The sequence below is a fragment of the Oenanthe melanoleuca genome, chromosome 7 (genome assembly GCF_029582105.1).
Source record: "Oenanthe melanoleuca isolate GR-GAL-2019-014 chromosome 7, OMel1.0, whole genome shotgun sequence".
Taxonomy (NCBI): Eukaryota; Metazoa; Chordata; class Aves; order Passeriformes; family Muscicapidae; genus Oenanthe; species Oenanthe melanoleuca.
The window spans coordinates 18,153,849-18,175,470 of record NC_079341.1 but is presented as its reverse complement, the minus strand read 5'-3'; the positions used below and the strand labels follow the sequence as shown (position 1 = coordinate 18,175,470).

The following is a 21,622-nucleotide window of genomic DNA, read 5'->3' as shown; positions in this document are numbered from 1 at the left end:
GCAAAAGAATAACTTCCCGGTTTTCTAAGATTTTTTTTGTTAAAAAAAAGTGTCTAACAGAAATAACAGAATTTCCTATCAACCTGAAAAATGGGCATTACCGAACTCAGTTAAGTCAAATAGGTACAAAAGGAGAAGCCTAAAGACAGGAGTTCTCCCCGTTCCTCACACCTTAAGGGGAAGAAAAGCTTTATAAAAGCGTTTCCTTCACCAGGACCCATTTCTCAGAGCACAGACGGAGCTGCGCTACAATTCATCGTTTTCCACAATGAACTGAAGGCACAGAGGTGACTGAGGCGTTGATTCCCAGCGATGCTGCCGACTATGCCCATCTAGGCTCGGGTTTTATTTCTGTAAAAACTCACTAAACATCACCCTTCTCTCCCCGCGGGCCGCTCCCGCGCTGAGGGGCGGCACGCGCCGCCTCACGGGCCGAGCGCCGCCTCCACCGCCCCCGCGCCGGGCCCGGGCGGGCCGCTGCCCGCTGCTCGGGCCGCTGCCCGCTGCTCGGGCTGCTCAGCCGTGCCGAGACAGAGCCAACGCTGTGTCTCAGGTGTGCCCAGCTCCCGCCAGGGCTCCGGCCCAGCGGGGCCGCCCGCCGCCGCCTGGGGCGGGGGGCGCGCCTCAGCGAGAGGGGCTTCGAAATGGCGTTCGCCATTTGCCTTGCAGTCCTCCCCCCGGCGCGCAGAGCCGGGCAGGGGTTGTCACCTCTCTAGCGCGTTGCTGCTGGCAGGGCTTGTCACTGTCGCCGGGAGCCTGTCTTGGCCCCAGCGAAGTCTGCGCTCGGCCCCGCGGACTGAGGCGGGGAAGGGAGGTGGGCTCAGCCCGCTGAGCTGGGTCTGGGCTGCCTGGGACGCGGGGGCAGCGCCGGTAGGAGCGCTGCTGCTGAGGGCACCCCGCCTCCGGGGGGCCGACCGGCTGTACGTGTTTTTCCAAAATCATAGGTAAGGAATACTCAGGAAAAAACAATCTCCATGATTAAAAGTGGCAGAAGATATTACAAGGCAAGAAGTAAGTAGGCGTGACATGGGATTCAGGCCCATCCATCGGGACAAGGCCATGAATAACTGAAGAAAATTTTCTGTAAGTTCCCTGAGTAGATCTGGTTCTAGTCTATAGTATTTCCTTAAGCGACTGATAGTAACTAGTGGACCATAATATACATTGCAAATACTGTGATAACACTTGATAAATTCATTTAAGCAACTCTTCCTCCTGGGTACATACAGGTATGCAATTATTAGCAAAAATAAAGGAAAGGTACTGCTATCCATAGACAATGCTGCACTCAGAGTGAGATAGGGCTAACTTAAAGTATCTTCCTATTTATTTCTCTGAAGCAGTGCATTTATTTTTGTGAATACAAAATGGTTTATAGTTTTCATTTTTAAAAGCCGAGTTCACTTCATTTGTCCCTTCAAAAGCTGCACTCTGGAATTTCATTTTCATTGCAGTGAAAACCAAGGATCAGTGTTTTGAGGTTTTCTGGAATTATTAGGTGGAAAATTATGTTCTTGTACAGAAATTTCAGTTAACATGATGTATAGTAATAGAGGTCACTGTCAGCAAGTTAGATGCGGTTACTGAGGTCTTTTCTCTCAAAAGCAGTAAATTGTATCGTAACCTACCGTGGAATCTTGCAGAATGTGTTCTGAAAACGCATAATATCCCTTATTATATTCCCAGATTGAAGCCCAGCTCATTCTTAATGTCAAACTCAAACTGTAATGCAGTTAATATTCCAGATTTATAGAATTTAATCCTTTAAATATTAATCCAAGTTGGTATTAATTATTGACAATGTAGCACAAAAATAAAAATACAGTTCACCCCATTTTTATTCAAACAATAAAAATGTGGCTTGAACCATGCAGAGCTATTTTTCCTTTGGGCTAAGATTTTCATATAGTTATCTGGCTAAGAACCAAGGTAGATATAGATTTTTAAAAGACATTTCAGGCCCTTTTAAAAATGGAGTTTGAGTGCAAACGGATTGCTTTAGAAACAGGAAAAATATGATCTTCTGTGCTGGTATGTGCTGCTCTGTGGTATTCCATGGTTGGGAAGCTGTAGGAACATTATCTGCGGCACTGTGTTTGTCTGTGTTGGAAAGCAGGCCATTGGGTGATTCCTTCCTCAGCATTATGTGCTGCCTTGTTGATGTATGTGCAGAGTTAGTGAATCATCCAGTACCATCCAAAATGGTTGATTAGCAGAAATATTGTATCTATATTATTAACTTTCTAACTGCAGAGAAGAGGGATTTAGTTAGCAGGGCAGTGGCTATTTGGTTGCTTTAAGAACTTGCAGGACTGGTTTTGCAGTGTTTTTGCCAAATGCTTTCAGAATAAAAAGTTCATTGGACAAAGACAATGATTCTTGCTGTGCTAATGCCTGGAGAGGCTCACTAACAAGGGACTCGTGAGTGCAGGCTCATCTAGGGAAGAGAAACATTTTGTGTTACAAAGACAGAAGCTGCTGTCATTACCAGCCTTCTGGCCACTGGGAAACTGGATGAGAGGGGAGTAATGAATCAAGTGCTGATGCAGTGTACAGGTCTATGAGAGTAATCAAAGAATATTTGTGTATGGGAAGGGATTTGAAGTTCTGAAAATTATCATAATTGTTTGCTTTTGTTCTATTTAAAGATTTGGTTGGTGGTTTTTGTTGTTTGGGGTTTTTTTAACCTAGCCCTAGTTTTAGGTTGTCATCAGAACACACTTAGTGAGATACATTCTGTGCCTGTAACTTCTCTTTCATTAGTTTTTACAAACTTACCACCCCTAGAAGTGAATTCTCATGATCCAAGGAAATACGAGGGAGGAGAGCCTACAGATCAATAACAGAAAATGGGATGGGGAAAAAGCCTCATACAAACCCTAAGCATAACTGGACAGGTGAACACTAAGTTTTTTATCAGTCTACAGCTGAACTTCAGTAATGTAGAGCCAGAGAACAGAAAGATGTCTTGGGGTTGATTACTGTAGGGAAGCTGGGAATGCTCTGCACCTGTAGGAAGAATCAGAAATTCATTCAGCAGTAATTTTTCTTTTGTTGTTACTGTTTAGTTCCTTTTCATGAATTTAAACTGAACTGTACTGCAGCAGAATAAACAAGCTGCAGTGGGGCTGGCAATCATCCAGAACACAAGTTCTGAGTGGCATTTTTAGTAAAGACTCCTGTATTACAGGTGAAAATATGGAGGGATATTCCTCATAGTGCTAACCTGAGGAATCCAACATGAGGACTCGTGTTGTGATGGATTATGTCTCAGCTGTTTGATAAAGCCATGTAGCTCCTAAAGTGGAGAGGGGTGATAGGAAGAAGGTAAGGGAGATGCAGCAGGAGAATCTGAAAGGACAGAAGTGTGCACAGTGAGAGTGATGTCTCCTGGAGGGTTACAGTGTGCAGTGAGAGAAGTATCCATTCCTGTTCGTGGATAGTGGGGCAACTGCTCTTCAGTAGAAATGGAGATGGATAAATAAAATTCATTAAATCAGTCTTCTGCTAATTCCTTCCTAACTTGTTCTGCTTTTCATGCATCTTTCATGTCTCTACACAGCTCATGTTTTGGGAGTTGAACATGGGACCATAAATAGTGAGGTAACAGTGCCACATCAGAAGTCTGGAAAATAACTTGAGAAACTTTTCTTGTTTATTTTTGCAAAATCACTACAAGGAATTTTTCCCTCTTTGGGAAAGATAAATTCTCTAGATGATGCATTGTATAATGCCATACATGCTTTCCTGTTGCCAAAGCTGAAAAGCTGTATGACTGTAGCTAGAATGGCACAGCTCTGGAATAAATGACTGACTGTATAAGGCTGAGCTTTTTCATCTGAATGCTACACAGTAGGGAAAAGCTCTGCTGAACACAGCTGAGAATTGGCCTGTGTTAATGGCATGTGGTGAGGGGGAGGAAATAGGACATTTTTCATTCGCTGGTGCTGCTGCATTGTAAGGAACAAGTCATATCAGTAGCTTCTTGCTGGCTGGTCCTTTTTCTCCACCCCTCATCTAGTTTCTTCCTCAGACATGGCCTCTATCCTGGTGGGTGGAGAGGGAGTACTGATACTGTATATGGAAAAAGGAGACATTTGCAGAACTATATGTGTAGAAATAGTGGGCTAAGCTAATTTTACAATATTTCTTATGAAATAGATGAAAATTGAGGAAAATTAATTCATCTCCTGAAGCATGGCAGCATACTGACTATGGAGAGAGGTGCATTCAGTACACTGGGGAGTGCGGGATATGTTAGCCCACTTGACGTAATGGCATAATTACTGCTCTCAGTCTCTTCAGGCAGCTTAGTTTTCCTAATATTCTGCATGGACATGGGGGCTTTGTTTTCTGTTTTGCTTGGACCTTTCTCACTTTCCACACACTTTCCACAATTTACAAGAAAATTTCATCTCCTCCAGTCTCATGTCAGTACTGCAGTAGAAATAATAGGGATTCATTTATCCCTCTAATTCACAGAGCAATGCTTGCAGTAACCCCTGGAGATTTCTGTAGTAAGCAACCTGAAACACTTGAAAGGGATATAATTTCTATAGGGGTCAGTGATCATGGCTGAAAGCTTCAACAATGTATTAAGCTGGGCATTTTGATGAAAAAAAAAATAAAATCTGCTTGTATTTAATCTGAGCTGAATTACTATTCCCACATTGTGTGCAATGACTGAAAATAGTCTGTTAAATAGCAAGGTCGACTCTATAAAGCAGATAGTATCTCTGTTAATAAACACATACTTCCTGCCTTGTATGTACCTGGAACTAATATTAATCTCTGTAATTTAGGAACTAATTGTCCATCTTCCTTTGTGTCTAAAGGTGGGAACTGCCACTTTACTTTTGGCTGCCTGTGATTCAAACCTGGAGGGAGTTGAGATTAAGATATAAGAAAGAGAGATTAATTCCAAGTAAGGGGAAGTATTTAAGTAAGGAAGTTGTATCTCCTGGTCCCAGTTTCCCAGAGGCACCATGCAGATGAAGACTTTCTTTTCCTGAATAATGGCTCCATATGCTGATCCTGTTTTCTCATTGGTATGAGAAAATCATCAAGACCGGTTTAAGGTACTGTGTTCACTTCCCCTGCATTACAATAAAACACCCTCCTGCTTCTTTCCATATGCCATTTAGTGTTCAAAATAGATCATCTGAGTTTCCTTTATAAACTAAATCAGACTGTAAGCTTTGTATTTCTCTTTCATTCATCGTGTGCTTTTGAGGCCTCCTCATGTTCTTTTTAATAATTCAGCCTTGGCCTATTCTAGGTTTATTGCTCAGAGAGACAGTACCTTTTGCTGAGTTGAGCATATGGCTAACAGGAGCTATGTCAGGTAAGTTATGCAACCTTTAGTTTTTTCACCTAGTTTCTTTTGTTGTTAGTCAGTTTTGGAATAGAATTATAATACAGTCAGGTTTGTAACAACTGCTAGCTTGGGTAGTCTGTTACTTTGAAATATCTGGAAAAATGCCAAAGAGCTCAAGTGTCTTGAACTCTGTCAAGCTTTTGCTTTTTCTATTTCTTGTTGCAACAGATGAGAACACAGAAAGTCCTGAAGCAAACTGGATTAGGTAAGAAAGTTTTTAAATGTCGTAATCTGTGGCACCCTGGAGTAAAACTAAATTTATTGTTCTGACTTACTTCCACAAAATAGACAAATCCTTGTCTCATTCTGCTAATGTGTCATAATTATCTTAGAGATGTCAGCTGGTAGCCAGGGACTGTTCCTCTGCTTGGACCTGTATTAATATTTTTCTTTCTTTTTTCTTTCTCATGTAATGAAATTAAGCTATTGAGCTGGCAAAATAGGTGATTCCTGATTTCACCTTAATGCCAGAACACTGTGGAAGTTATGGAGAGCATGTAGTTAAATATAACAGTTACTGACAGTTGTTTCTTTGCAATGAGGGCTTCATATGTTTTTGTAACAGCCCAGCTGTACTTGGTAAGTTGCACTAGAGGTGCAATTCCATTCACGAACATTCCCTAAAGGTAGAACTGTCCTTGTGATTTTGGGCTTTTTCAGCCCCTTCTCTTTCTACTGCTGTTCTGAAACTACTTGCTGGAGAGAGACTTTTGAACTCAGTGGTATGTGGTCATACCACAGAGATACAAATCTCTGTGACTGGTAAAATTCTTTGGTATATTTTTAGGTAACCCTTTTATCTCACCTCTGAAAGAAAATTCAGTGCTTAGTTTCTACAGGCCTTACTTGTTGCCTTCCTTCAAGAGTGATTGTTACAAACTGCACCTTAAAGGTTGTTAGTTTTAACTTAGGAGTTTGTAGTGTTGATAGTTATAATGTGGGAGGCAGTGCCTAGAGTATTGGAGGAGGAATAAGCCCTTACAACCTTGATGCAATAAGAAAGGATGGATTGTGAAGAGTGCAGCCTGTACTGCTTTCATTATAACTCCTGTCTGAAGAATTGACTCATGGTATACCTTTTCCTGCTTGGGTTCTTTGCCAAAGAAATAAAATGGTAGCTTTCTTTCTCAGCAGGATTCATGGCCCTGTCAGTGTCAACCTATTGTGAAATGAAACCTGGGGATTTTATTATCAAAAATTTTAAAGAGCAAAATTAATTCACTAAAAATATTAATGCTGTAGGAAACAATTTCCAGCTGAGGATCTGCACATTGTAAGTGTTAGCTCTTTTTAAAAAAGCCCAAAATTCTTGCATGGAATAGTGATGTGTGTACAGTAACAAGAACAGCCCTTTTAAAGTCATTGTTGTCATGTAGATAATGACAGGACAGTTGGCACTGTCGCGCTAAGGTGATCTTCACCCTTGCAAGACAAAATATAGTTAGATGAGCACAATTTTTGCAGCCATATGCAGTTATCCATGTTTAAAAAAGATTTGACTCCTGTTAGGTAGCAGATGCCTGTGTCCTTGACAAAGCTGTTTTTGCAAGATAGATATATCTATAGAATGCACAGTGATTTGTAGGATATGCCACAGCTTCTTCTCCAAAATGCTTTGTTACTTGAAGACACATAAATGTTTTGGGGACTGTGTGGAGGATCTTGTGGAGTACAGTGATGATACCTTTACTGGTAAGGTTGCCCTAAGCCCATGGTGTATCAGGTTGTCATAGCACCAAGTAAATCATCTACTCTATCCTTGACATAGTTCTGGCTCTATGATGGAGGCTGCACTGAACTTGTAGGTGTGAAGTTGTGCCTTACCTTTGGTGCCTTCCCAGCCTTTCCTCTTTCTTACATTTGGACTCAGATGTGAGGGTCTCAAATAGAGATTTTTAACTGCTGTCCTGCATCTCCTTGTTCCAGATGCTCAATTTTCTGTCAGTGGCTTTAAGGAGATAAAAGTTTTTTTGCAGAGCTAGGAGGACTCTGTGTCACTAATAAGCAGCATATTGGAAATGTTTTGGTAAAGACTTTATAATATCCTACAGTAGGAGAGGTATTTTGCAAAGGGGAGGTCACTTGTTTCACAATGGGCAGCTTGAGTACAGCTGTAAGCAAAGACTAAATAGAGATTTGAGATTCATATGGAAATGATGTGTTGTATGTAAAAATAAGTACAAGGAAGTAGAGGAATCTCTGGCACTTTTTTGTGGATAATAAAGGAAAGCATAGAAATATTTAAGGAATATTTTCTCCTGGCATTGAAATCTGAAACAACAGAAAGTACTGCTTAAAATAGTTTGGAAGAGTGCTGTGTCCACTCATCATGATTTCCTAAGTAGGTACAGAATTAGAAGAGTGGTCCTGATCCCAAAGGGAATCTCATCATTACACTTGACTACTTATTGGAAAAAGAAAAATCCCATCCATTGTTTTGTTTCCTAAATACTTACCTGCACAAGCAGAATTTACTGAACTCTTCAGGTGGAAAGTTTTCTGATTTCTAGTAGTGTTCTCTGATACTTCTAACATCAGCTTAGACATCGTGCAAATGTGACAAGAAAGAGGAAAATGATTCATGGTAGTTCACTCTAAGAATAATTTGTTTTATTAGTCTTTGGTGACCAATGCTGTTGAGAGTTCTCATCTCTTCTATGGTCATCCTTCTTCTGCTGTTCTTGTTACCCAGTCTAGCATGAACAGAATGGTAGAAATGAACTGTGATTAATTTGATCCTGAAAGACAGGACAAACACTTTCAGTAACTCTCTCCCTCTCTCTCTCCTTTTTTATTGTTGGTAAGTATGTGCAGAATATATACAAAATTTTAACACAAAGAATTACTATGAACAAGTAAAATTTGAAATGGAGAAGTAGCTTAGTGTGGTCCAGTGATTTCTCAGAGAAAAGGTTGCCTGTAGGATTTAGGCATGCTGAAGGTCAGTCCTCTGAACATACCAAGACTCTGGCTGATGGCAGAAAATTATTTTCATGCTAATGCCTAGGAGCTCACTGCAGATTTTGCAGGATCTGTCATCCTACAGAGGCACTTGTTTTAAAAAATATTTTTAACAGCTGTAATTCCATATAGATGAGGTTTTTTGTTCAGAAAAAGGAGAAATTGTTACCAAGTTTCCTGTCCCAGTTACTGCATACATGTTAATATCTTAAGAAGTATTAAAATCTGGAGGTATATGGAGAGCAGAAGCTGTTCTCCTTCAGGGTTCTTCAAATTTCTGATCTCTAAATATGTTACTGGACAGTCTGAATGTAACTAATATTCACTGACCTCCTCTCTGCTGTGGGTTATCCTATCACGTTGTAGTATGTCCATACAACTTGTTGCTGAGCTATTTGATGTACATCAATCTATTTGCCCTACAGAATTAGTATAAAATCTGTTCTAAAAGAAAAAAAATAAAAGCCTTATTTCTGATATTGAAAGAATGCAATATTGCCTTTAATAGCAGTTTTCCTGCATATATGGGAAATAAACTTAGTGCTTAAAACAGGAGGAGTTGTAAAACATGTAGAATGGGATGGCTGTTTTCATGTCTCCTGGTATATTTTTTACACCACATTTTAAACCTACAGGAAGGATGAATGATAGATGTGATTAATTCTAATTCACTTGAAAGAAGAGGGCATGTTTGGTGCACATCTTGTTGTCTCCACTTGTTCTCTCATCATTTCTGTCAGTAGTTACATGGATGATCTTTATAACTTGTGTTCAGCCTGTGAAATGGATATAAAGACCTGTCAGACTACCTTTTCCAATACATTTTCTTCTGAGGAAACAAACCTAACGTAAATGTCATCTGCGGTATGAGCAACTGTAGCAGATGGAGCATTGAATTAATGGTTCTGAGAGTCAAGCCAGGAGAGATGATGAGATAAATATAGTAGATACAGTACATAATTCAAAAAACTTCCTGTAATTAAAAATGAATCCAAGGAAAAAGTGTATCTTCAAAAGTTAAGAGTATTTAAAAATCACTTTATCTTTTTAACTTTTAGAAAGTCATTAGAATTCATTTACAGCTATGTTAATGGGGGAAATTCCCCATTAATTAAATTAAAATAATATTTTTCAGCTGTTGATCTTGCTTTGTTTTGTAATGAACATTTTATATATGCCAAAAGGTTAGCAATTTATTTATAAGCTATATCTAGTATGATGACTCATCATTTGTGGTGAGACACTGTCTTAGTGAAAAATGATTATAAAACTAAACTGATTGCTGCATTGAAAACGGTGTTTATTGTCATCAAATGAGGAGGAAGGACTGGTGTAAGTGTAAGTGACTTGAATTTAACAACTGCTTATATGTGGGAAAGTGATGTTAGTGCAACTCCCTTGCTGATGTTTGTTTTATAGCTCTAGAAGCAATTTATATGCTGGCAGAAGGTTTGGAGGCTATGCAGAAGTCACCTAACAATAAATTAAAGAAATGTGTGGATGATTCATGTAAGGTTAAGTTGCTTCTCACTAGTGATAGTTTGATGTCTTTCCAGTTCCAAGAGTGAAGGACTATGGTGGTGACTGACCATTATAATAATACATATTGTAATACAGAGAAACTAACTGATTTAATAGCAGGACAAAAGGTGGGAATATGGTGATTTCTGATTGTTTAAGGTTAGTCAGCTGAGAACTTCATAGAATTCAGCAGCACTCCCAAGAAAATGTGTTTGGTTTCATGTTCCCTCATAGCAACAAATTAGCTGCTGTGAAAAGAACACCTCTTGACCAATCTGCCAAGAGGCCTTTGGAATAGAAAAGTCATCCACTGCCTGAGCTGGAAAGGGAGCACTGTTTGTGAGAGGCTGAAAGACTGGGGATGAAACATACACAAGGAACGCCTGAGAATGCAATTTTGTGTACTTGTTAAATCAGATAAAGTGCTTTCCCTGTAAACAGTTGAGGGGAAGAATCCACACCCCGCTTCCCCCTTCATAAATTAGGGTGATTTTTCCATATGTAAAAATTATGTCCAGGGGCACATCTTTTGCAATCTGATTAGTTCCACAAGAACTGAAATAGAAAAAACAGTGTTTTAGCCTTCAAGGCTATGCTGTGGACAAGAAGGCTGTAATGATGGCATTTCCTCTGATATGGTTCTTGATAAAGCTGTCTTAAAGTTTTGTTGCATTTGCCTCCACATGCTGTAGTGTAGGTTTCATTCTTTATTTAATCTGATTTTTCTGATCTTAATGATTTGTCTGGAGAGATATGGAAAGCATTGTGGTACTGTGAAGTTTTAATAGTGAAAACTTCTGTAAGTTTTGGGTGGTACAAGTATATAAATTTTACTTTTTACCTGAAATATGGAGTCATCTTTCTAAGTAAATTTTAAATATCTCTAGTACTGTGTTGTACAGGAAAAGGAAATTATTAGGAATGGTTCACTAGACATTCAGAATTAAATGAAGGAAAAATCTTTGCTAGTCCTTTACTGACAGAAGTGAGAAGGCTGTATTCCTCCTTATTAAAGTCTTGATGACAAACGAGTATGAATATTTCATTAGACAGAATAATTCGTTAGCGTTCAGACTTGGTCTTACTCTTGCACGAATTCCAGAGACATACAAATCAGAATAATTTTATCATTTGTGGCAAAGATTAATTTTGTTAAATAATGTGTACTGAATTGCCAGGGTTCTACAGGAGCTGTTTACTTAATAGAAGAAAGAAAATTATTGAACTTGAAATTAGGCTTTGGGAGAGGATTTTTTTAAAAGCTGTCTCTGAAATAAGTTCTACTTTACAGTGTGTCTTTTTTGTGTAAATAAATATTGATTGTCTAAATAATTACTTAACTATTAACAGAATGACCTTTTGGCCTCAAATGCTTGCTTATTCTGTGTGAAGAAGGAAAAGAAAAAGAAAAAGAAATACAAAAATGTAGTTTGCTTGCCTTAAAATATTTGCATAGCGAGTTTCACACTACCTTCCTTTTTATTTCAATGAATGTTTTCTATAGAAATGATGTTAACGTAAGAAACAGACAATAAACATTCTTTTAAGAGTCTGGGAACCCTAACAGTTACAACCAGGTAATGCTGTGTCTTCCTTTTTAGAAGGTGAAAATAGTGATCCTGAGAAAAATGTATCTGGCTCATGTGGTAATCAGGCTCTGATCTCACTGGTTTTGTGTCTTGATATACACTCACAGATCTGTAGATCTGCTGGTCTCACTACTCATTGGCTTGAAAAGTGTGCAAGCTTTTGCATGTTCTGAGGGAGGCTAGCAGAAAAAAGGATTGAGTGCAGTACCAGTAGGCACTCTGCAGCGTGGGCTGGGCTGCCCTGTGTGGGCAGATGGGCCAGGAGCCATGGGTGCCAGTGAAGCAGCAGGCCCATGGCCACACTGAGCGTGGGGCATCCTGTCAGGACCCCAGGCAGGCATGGGGGCAGGCCCAGGGATGGCAACCAGTGCAGTGACAGCCAGGCAGTCTGGAGGAACAAGGCCGACTCGAGCTCTCTTGAGAAGATCAGGTCCTTGAGAAGATGGGTTAGTGCTTGGATCTGGATGAGTTTGGAACACATTCAGGCAGAGGCACGGCTGTAGGGTGGCCTGGACAGGACAATAGCCTTTGGTTACCTGCAGCTTTCAAGAAAAGTAAATGCCCTGACATTGCAAGTTTTTGCAAAATAGCTGGGCATTATTCTGGTCTCGTTCTAGTTAGGCAGTTTTGCATGCTGATCTTGCTTCAGTCAGAGCTCACATGCATGTCTGCTGCAGGTCCATTTTCTCCTAATGTTTTGGATTCATGAGCACCTTCATTATGTCAAGCCCACTCAAGACTGGAGCCATTCTGGCATGGATGACTTCAGTTGCTGACACAATCTAATTGCCTTGTCAAGGATTAATTCTGGATTTTGCAACATTTTCCGTAAGTTCTCTACCAGTGACCTATTTAACTTTTAAACTTGCATGATTGTCTCTTCATATTTTGACACTCACATTTTTAAAGTGTTTTCTTTGTACATGTAGTGAAACTCAAACCTATAATGGATTTTTTTTTTTATGTGGTATACCATATGGTTCTGATTTTGTGACATTGCACTGCACTTCCTGCACTGTACTTCCTTTCTACATCTGATTTAGCAAATACATCAACTGCTTTAGAATCTGAAATGTGAAAGATTTTTTCTTCCTTTTTCACTGACAATCAGTAGTTGAAGGTACAGAATGAACTGTGGTTTACATCTCTTCATTTTTTCTCCTCCTTTTTTATTCCTGTAGTCTAGGGGGCCTGAATAATTTCTGAAATCACTGTAGATTTGAGGTCCTTGAAAGAGTTACTGTTCAGAGAACAAGTCAAGCAGGGGCTCTTCAGTCCCTGTAACCTTTTCTGTCTCTATCAGATGTGCTGGTTTTTCCCTGTAAAGCTAAAGTACGAATTTGCAGTTTCAAAATCATTATTTGTGTGTGGCAGACCTTTCTCAGTAATGATGAGAGGAAAACAGCATGCATAAGGTTGTTTCCTAATGTTTAGAATAGTACCTTTGCTGCCAAACTTATGAGAGTAGGGTTTCCCCTGTGTTCTGGACTGAATTAGGCAAGGGATCTAGTCCTACCTTGGAAATGGTTTGTAACAGAGTATCCTTCAAAAATAGGACTGTATGCTAAACCAATAACTTCAGCAACATTCATTATTATCACATGCATCACATTCTTTTAAAAGACTCATTCAACTGTGAGACACATCTTGATCCCATTTATGTGTCTGCTTAAAGGATGGTTGTGAATTTACAACATGACATATGTATAATGGGGGCTTTTTTCCCTGAGGTTTGGCCATTTTCCAGCTAATGTTATGCTTCACAATGGATTAATAGATTGTGAGAAGTTGAGCCAAATCTGAGTACTCAAGTGTGTTGTGGTAGGTGAGACTTTTCATATGAAACCTAAAGCAGTCAACTTCTCCAGAAGGTGGAAAGCAATTATTTGATGGACAAACAGATTACTGCCTTCTTAGATAAATGACTTGTAGTTTGTGTTTTAGAAGTGCTGACAAAGGTGAATTGCCTCCAAAACAGGTATGTATTATGAAGGGGGATATGAGCTGAAAAAGAGCTGTGAGTTCATTAGATAAGACCTTTGAGGAGTGAACATCCATTCAGGTCTAAATGGATGCAGACTTTAAAAAAAATTTATAATCTGTTTTGACTTTAGTAAATGTCATTATCTTATTATGAATGTAGTAAATAAACTCTTTCTAGCTGTTTATGTTGACCTGGTTTAGGTGTGGGGTGATCAGTACAGCCAACAAACTTGAAGGAATTCGTGCCTGTAGACCTGCAATCCATAGGTGGTACTGAACTACTTTCAGGCAGCCAGCAACCCAAAATACTTCATAGATGCTGTAAAAATAGTGGAGTTGCACAGATCAATGTACAAACCAATAACTCATTGTCTAAGAAGGGATATTTCCATTGCTGAAGAGTAATCTCTCTGGAATGCTAGTGAGAAGCCCAGGGGATTGCAAAGGAGGATGTTACCGTGCATTTTACAGATTGGAAGAACAGAGATGGAGAAAAGTGAGAATTTTTTCTGGGATACACACAAAAATATTCTATCTTGATACCTTAGCCCATTGCTGTACCATGCTTTCAGGAGCATGTTTCTTCCACCTCCTTTTGCTTCCCACATGGTGTTGTCTTCACTAATGTAAAAGTTGAGCAGACTGTTAAGTCCCCAAGCCTCTGAGATAACATCCCATTTTAGAATTACTTCAGTTTTCATTAGTGAATTAACTGAACATATAAATATTTATGACTATCTCAGATGTCTATTACTACAGGAAATAAATAATTCATTATAGAGAATTACCTCTGTACAATTGATACCACAAGGATATCAATCAGATATGGCAATTTCCAAAAACACAGCACAATACTTTTTTTTTTTTTTTTTTTTTCTGGAACACCCTCAAGTGAATATCTTGTTGATGCAGCCATTGTTTTTCTAATCTGGGTAACAAACCTATCATTATATGAAGAGTAGTGATGGGAAAAAGTCCTTTTACAGAAGTGTGAGTATAGTAAAAGTATATTGACAGCTGGGACAATTCAAGGAATCTATATATGTGATTTCTGTTTGACATTGGGAAGGTTTTTTGTAAATCTGTCAGACTAAAAGCATCATTTTGAATGTGGTTTTATTTGCCTTTATTTATTTATTTGTTATGCGTCTGCTTCTGTAGATTGGTTGAAATAAACTTTGCACCTTCCAAAAGCTTGAGGAAAAAAAAGAACAAAAGGAAAACAAAGAGGAAAAATTAAATTTTGATGACTGAGTGGCATTAAATAAAGGATTGAATACTCAGTGTGACAAATCAGTTATCAAACTTTAAACTGAAAGTGGAGGGCTGGACTTCAGTGGGAGGTTTTGGTCACATAGTGTGTTTGAAGAGGGATGACATAGCAAAGCAGACCAGAAGATTAAAGGAAGGGGATTCTTATCAGCCATTTTGAAGGAAAATCAGCCTCTCTTTTCATCAAAAGCCAGCACGCTGCAGAGATCAGGAGGAGGGACTTGGAAAAGAAGAGCAAATGTGTTTCAGAGTGAATGGCACAAGCTTAAAATCAGAGACTGGGGATGGCTGGTTGTGGTGAGATGCTGAAAGAGTTTTAGGTGCCAGGAATCTGAGACTGAAGTCCAAACAAGATGTCTGTTGGTTTTACTGTTTATTTATATTCCTTGCAATAGCTGAAGTAAAGAGGTTTTCATAAACCCTCTTAAATCTGTGCTTATATTTATTTCAACCCACACATATCTTTAAAAATACCCTTGCTGTGGAGCTGAGACAGGATTTCAAGGCATGGGGGAACACGCTGCCAGTGTGCCTCTGTGGCTTACTGAGATAGTCTGCAAAGTCACATGTCTGATGAGAGAAGCCAAAATGCTTTGAGCTTCAAGGGACACTCACAGCAAACCATGGGGCTGCCTCTGCACTGTTACCTGGCAACAGCTGATGAGACTTCCAGAGGGCTGTTGCAGTGGCATATTGCTGCAATGTGTAGCAAGTTGTAGCTTGGTATGTCTGTGCAGGAGACACCTTTCAATATAAGGTATTACTGTTGAAAGGTACTAGTTTGTCCAATTTGTAAATAGAACCTGAAGCTTATATAAAATATGGTTTCTGCAGTACAGGAAGTGAGTTCTAGTCAAGAGTATCTCTTGAGTACTCCAAACTCTTAGGATTGTATTTGAAATGTAGGCTCTATTTGTAATGTTATCTTGTAAAAGAAGCATCCTCCTTTCACCACATCACTCACACCATATAAATATATCCTTTTTAATTTGATCATGTCAGTTTCTGTTTTGTTCATCATGCTTTTGTGGTGTTTCAGACTTTGTTCTTTTAGTAGGTACTCTCTGCTTAAACAGTAAGATAGAAACTGGGGCTATTTGGAAAGTGTATCCTTACTAAAATGGAAATGACCCACTGTCATAGAAAGTGATAGAAAATGGCTGAAGGTGAAGCACTGTTAAAAAAGTAATACATGTAATACATGATCCTGTTTCATATTGTCTGTACAATCTAATCTACTTTTAGTCTACTTTAACTGATACCTCAGTTCAGTGCTGCTCGTGGTGACATACAACTGTTTTATCTATTATCTTTTTCTGTTTTTTCAAATGGTTTCTGAACTCTTATGAGTTCTGAAACCCCAGAGCACTGAACACAGCTGTTACATAAACTGAACAGTAGGTGTAAAAGAAAACTAAATAGCTGTGAATGAACTGCTAAAGGCTGATTATTCCAGGTCATAGTTACTGTACCCAGTGTGTGATACAGCATTCTTACCATTCTTATTTTCACTTTGTAAATTAATTTCAGGCATTCTCTTAAGTTTCTTCCAGACCATCTGCAGCAGCCCAAGAGTTAATCTGGGTGAAAGGCCAGTTTGGTACTTTATTCTGTGTTTAAATTCTATTCTGAAAGTTCATGGGCAATTTTGTTGTTATTAAATTGTTTCTTTTCAAGATCACAGCTCATGGAGGCGTTAATCTCCTTCAAATCCCCTGAATCAGTAGGAATTGAAATTGATTAGTGCTTCTCAGTGTGAAATAGCTGACAGGAGCAAGCTCTGAGAATTTGTGCTCTTGTCAGTATTGGCACCTATTGTTTCTTCTGGGGTGCCTGTATCTTTTCACTTAATGGGATAGCTGAGAATTTTGGTGATGTGTTTTTGTATTGGTGGACATCAGGCCACTATGTCAAATGTCAATTGTGTAGACTTGTGTGATAAATATAAATCAGATCTTTCTTACTGATGACCGTATATCAGAATGTGTAGTAAAGTCTAAATTACTCTTCAAATTTATAAGGACAGACATTGTACTAATGTGTTGGATTAATATCTGAGAGAATTGGAGTACTGCAGCAATATTGTTTGCTATTCCCAATGTAGAAATGCGTAAGCCAGGAAGATAAAAAAAAGGTTCACCAGTAGTTATATCAGTTTAAGACATTATTCTTCCTGCTTTATGTGAATATTAACAAACGGTAAGATCTTTCTTAGGTTCAGATAAAAAAAAGTTGGTTTTGTTATTCCCTGTAGATTAAGGCATAATTTAGTAACATGCACAGGTGTAACAGCTCTAAGCTGCTTCTGTGTTTATCACTGTCTATCCTTTTTTTATCTGTACCTCCAAAACCCTAACTAATTTTCAAGTTCACTGTGAGCAGCAGTGGATACTGGCATTGTCCAGCCACCTTTAGACAGTCACAGAATCACAGATTATGCTGAGGTGGAAGGTACTCACAAGGATTGTTGAGTCTAGCTCCTGGCTCTTCAGAGTACCATCCCCAAGAGTCACAGCATGTGCCTGAGAGCATTGTCCAAATGCTTCTTGAACTCTGTCAGGCTTGGTGCTGTGACCACTTCCTTGGGGAGCGTGACCACATGGCAAAGGACTTTTTCCTGATGTCCAACCTAAACCTCCCCTGACACAACTTCAGGCCATTCCCTTGGGTCCTGCTACAGTGCTGCCTCTCCTCTTCCCCTCCCAGGAAGTTGTACACCTGTGATGAGGTCTCCCCTCAGTCTCCTCCAGGCTGAATAAACCAAACGACCTCAGCTGCTCCTCATACAGCTCCCCTTCAAGGTCTTCACCATCTTTATTGGGCTTCTTTGGACACTTCTCTATAGTTTAATACCTTACGTTTTGGTGGCTAAAACTGCACACAAGGTGAGGTGAGGCCACTCCAGAGCAGAGCAGGACAATCCCTCCCTTGCCTGGCTGGCCATGCTGTGCCTGATGCCCCCAGACACAGCTGACCCTCCTGGCTGCCAGGGCACTGCTGATTTGCCAGTGACCGGGACCCCCAGGTCCCTCTCTGTGCCACTGCTCTCCAGGACCTCATTCCCCAGTCTGTCCACACATCCAGGGTTGCCCAATCCCAGGTGTAGAACCTGGCACTTTCCCTTGCTGAACTTTATATGGTTGGTGATTGCTGAGCCTTCTCATTTGTTGAGGTCTCTCTGCAAGGCCTTCCTGCCTTTAAGGGAGTCAGCAGCTTCTCCCAGTTTTGTATCGTCTATGAACTTGCTTAATATCCCAGTCCTGCCTCTTGTCTGGGAAGACATCAAGCCAATTGCTTGGTTATTTTGCCTAGGTTTTTGTTGCAGTATTCAACATACATAGCTATAGGCCCAGAAAGCATAACCCAAATAATAAATTTATTAAACTTAATTCTTTAGAGGTTCTTTTGATAACTGCTCCTTGAAGATAGCTGCTGAAGTAAGTTTAAAGTAATTGATTCTATCTCATATGCCCATTATTACTTTTGAAGCCCGTTAGAGGAGAGAAATTATGCAAATTGGTGTCATGCTAGGCTACTGCACACATGCTGGTAATGCATAACAAGTAGCTCACTGGTGAAAATGCTTCGTCTTAAGCAAGAAGTCATTGTCAGCGCTAAGAGAGATTCTTTGTATCATGATTAATAGTTTATTATTTTTCTTATGGATAAAAGAGTATCTCTTCTTATTAAAAATCTGCATTAGAATAAAACTGCTGTAAAATAAATACTGGAGAATTATGGGGATGAATTATGATTGATTGCATTATACAATTAAGGTATATTGTGGAAAAATAGCAAGATCCCTTCAAAATATTAAGTAGTTATTGCTCACTCTCTGTGAATGACAAAGTGGCTTTAATTCTTCAGCTCCTTCTTGGAGACTTGATAAATAGATCAAGCTCAGTATCAATTAGTGTCACAATGGTCTTTAGCATTAATGAAGTGAGGCTGCTAGGATTTAACCAATTTATTTGTAGCTCCATGACTGCACCTTAAGCTAACAGACACTACACACACTACTGTTGTCTAATACTGGGCGTGAGAACCAGTACAGGGAACAGACAGTTCTGTGCAGCACTGGCTGAAACAAGCTTTCCCTGTGAGGAAAATATCTTGGTGCTGAAGAATTCTGATATGCTTAGCAGGACAGAAATCCAGTATAAGATAAGCTGGTTTCAGAAAACAGGTCACTAATGTAAGGTTGTAGTTATTTTCTTCCAAAGTTTATCCTACATCTGTCTTAGATTTCTTCTTTCGCATTTGTGTACAAATCTTATCAAACTTTCTGATTAAGACTGCGGTGAAGAGCCTGGTTTTGGTCTGTGGGTCATCATTCTGTTGCAGCCCTTCATGCTTCCATTTCAGCACTAAAACACGCATTTTGTTTGCCCTATTAAATTTCTACCGAAGGAGGCAGAGAAATCCTTCTCAGGTATTGATTTTTCACACATGGGGAGTCCACCTGGTAGTCACTTCATTTGCCACCTGCAGTTTATAACTGAATGGGCTCATGGGATTATAAGCTTTATTTTAGTGCTGAGTTCACAGCCTGAGGTGGAACTGATGTGTTAGCTGTTAGTCACTTGTAACTGCTTTAGTGTATTTTGCTTGTTGGAATTCTATTTCAATAGCTAATATAAATAACATTTCTGCAATAGGAATGCCACTGATCAAAACTGATTGTTTGAGTTGTTCTTAAGAAGAAGACTTTCAGGTACTGGGATCTGGTCTTGTAAAATAATTTGTGCTTAATAATGTTTAATTAATTTAATAATCATGCTAACTGACTAGGTACACGATTTTATTCAGCGTTTGGCCCTTGAATTTGAAGATATGGAACTGAACAATCAAATAAATGAAATGTATTGCAGTTCTGTGTGAATGATCAGAAGCTTTATTTTCCGTGGTACTCAAAATTTGAATAGAAGTTTTTGTTCATTTCTGTTTTAATAGCAAGATATTCTTTACCTCACAGGATGACTCTCAAAAATGCTTGGTTTACCGTGTGCAGGAAATTAAGTTTTGCAATAATTTGATTCTCAGCAAAGCATTTGGTCTTTCATCATTGAATATAATTTTCTGTGCTAGTCCCAGTTAGTTTCTTAAATATACTGTGCTACCAGAAAATCTTGAAAGTGTAATTTCCAATTAATAATACATTTTGCTAATTTTGTGAAAATAAAAATATTTTTTTTGCTTGCTGGCAAGAAGTGCAGATTTGCTACACTAGTCATCTCTGTGAATTATGCAGTCTGCATATGATTTGACCATTTTTTTGCTTAACTTTGAATGTCGACAGTGATGTTAGGATATTTATGCTCAACCTGAGTAAACAGTCTTGAGGTTTTGTGAGAAAATCCTTTCTCAAAGAAGATTGTATCCAGATTTGACCAAGAAGTAGAAATCCCCCAATTAAAAAAGTTCCTACAGTTTTAATAAAAATATTTGCCAGGCTAGAGGAATCAGTCACCTCTGAAGAGTGGTATAGTTTTAATTTTTTTCTTGATATATTCTGATTTGGTTGTTTTAGCCATGTGCTAACTGGGCCAGCTACAGCAGATACTTTCTTTTGGAGATACCAGAGAAAAGAAAGGATGAAAGTTATTATGATGGTATCTTGGGTAAAAGAGTCAGACTGATCAAATTCATGAATTTAACTTCATGAAACAAGTTGCTTTTTAGCTTTCTTAGTTTTGTGAATTACTGTTTACAAGTGTTTTCATTCTAGTTAGATTTCAGCTGTTGTGCATATTCAGTTAAAGAAATTCAACTATGGAGACCAGAATAAAGCATATTGTATCTATAAAAACCTATGGAAATGAGTGGAATTGGATAATTCCAACAGAATGAAATTTGATTGTTAATGTAATACCATTGACATGAGTGAAAATTAGGTGGAAGAGTCAAAGCACCAAGAAACTTCCTGAAGTTTTAAGGAGTATTTGCAGGAAGAAAGATGGAGTGACTAGACTTTACCCTCACCTTTAAGACCTTCTTACTCTAGAAAATCCCAGTGGTTGCTTTTTCTGTTCTTGATTTTGCAGTAGATTGAAGTAGCGTTTAATTTATGTTAAGGTGCATTGACCCCATTCTGTGCCTGTTAAGCCGATCTCTTTAAGACCACTACTACACTGCTGGCAAGTTCCATTCATCTAGAAAATGGCTTGAGGTGAAGCAAACAGGTGTGACTGTTCCATTCACATGGAGATGACTTGGAGCCATGCATGTATGGTAAGAGGGAGGCAACTTCAGAATTAATTGCTGGGAAGCAGCAGAAATCTGACTTTTATGGGAAATGCAGTTATGAAGGATTCAAGTTGCAATGTTATATGTACCCCGTGAAAGCTGGAGGCTCATCAAGAGTGTTGTTGCACTTGGTAGTCACAGGATGAGATGTTAAATAGTTCTGGAGTAAAATAACTTTGTGATTCAGCAGTGGAGTCAGGAGCACCTCCTGATTTGACACAGTTCTGCTGAAAAGACTGACAGCGCACACCCAATTAGAAGATTGCAGGGGAGGTGGTCAGTGCCATGTTGTACTTTGCCTTTATGCATCCTGGACCTGTTTGTTTATGAAACTGGTTGATCTGGATGATGTATTCACCCCCTGCTCCTACTAGTTTGATTTATATGGACAATACAAAAATTATCAAATATTATTGGACAAAGGTTAATGTTGTTCTCATAAATACGAGGATCCAATAAGAGTTTACTTATAAACATTTGTAATACAACACATTATTATGCAATTAATCTAAATGAAAACTTGTACTGGATTGTCTGGACTAGGCACATACATGTTTTCTACCATACATTTTACAGGATATTAATGGAGAGTTTTCTGGTTCAGATTCAAATATTTGATCCAAGAATTTGATTTAAGGTTATGGAGTGGTGGTGTGAAAACTTTACCATTTGA

The 21,622-nt window shown here is 39.0% G+C and overlaps 1 protein-coding gene across 1 annotated transcript in view; it reads left to right on the top strand.

Moving 5' to 3' along the window:
- Positions 1–11,741: 11,741 nt before the first annotated feature.
- The window catches only part of MYO3B (myosin IIIB), a 178,516-nt gene continuing 168,635 nt past the window's right edge, over positions 11,742–21,622 (top strand). Inside the window, exon 1 of the mRNA XM_056496889.1 lies at positions 11,742–11,947. Within this exon, the coding sequence (XP_056352864.1) occupies positions 11,742–11,947 (206 nt within the window). The remainder of the gene's footprint in view (positions 11,948–21,622) is intronic.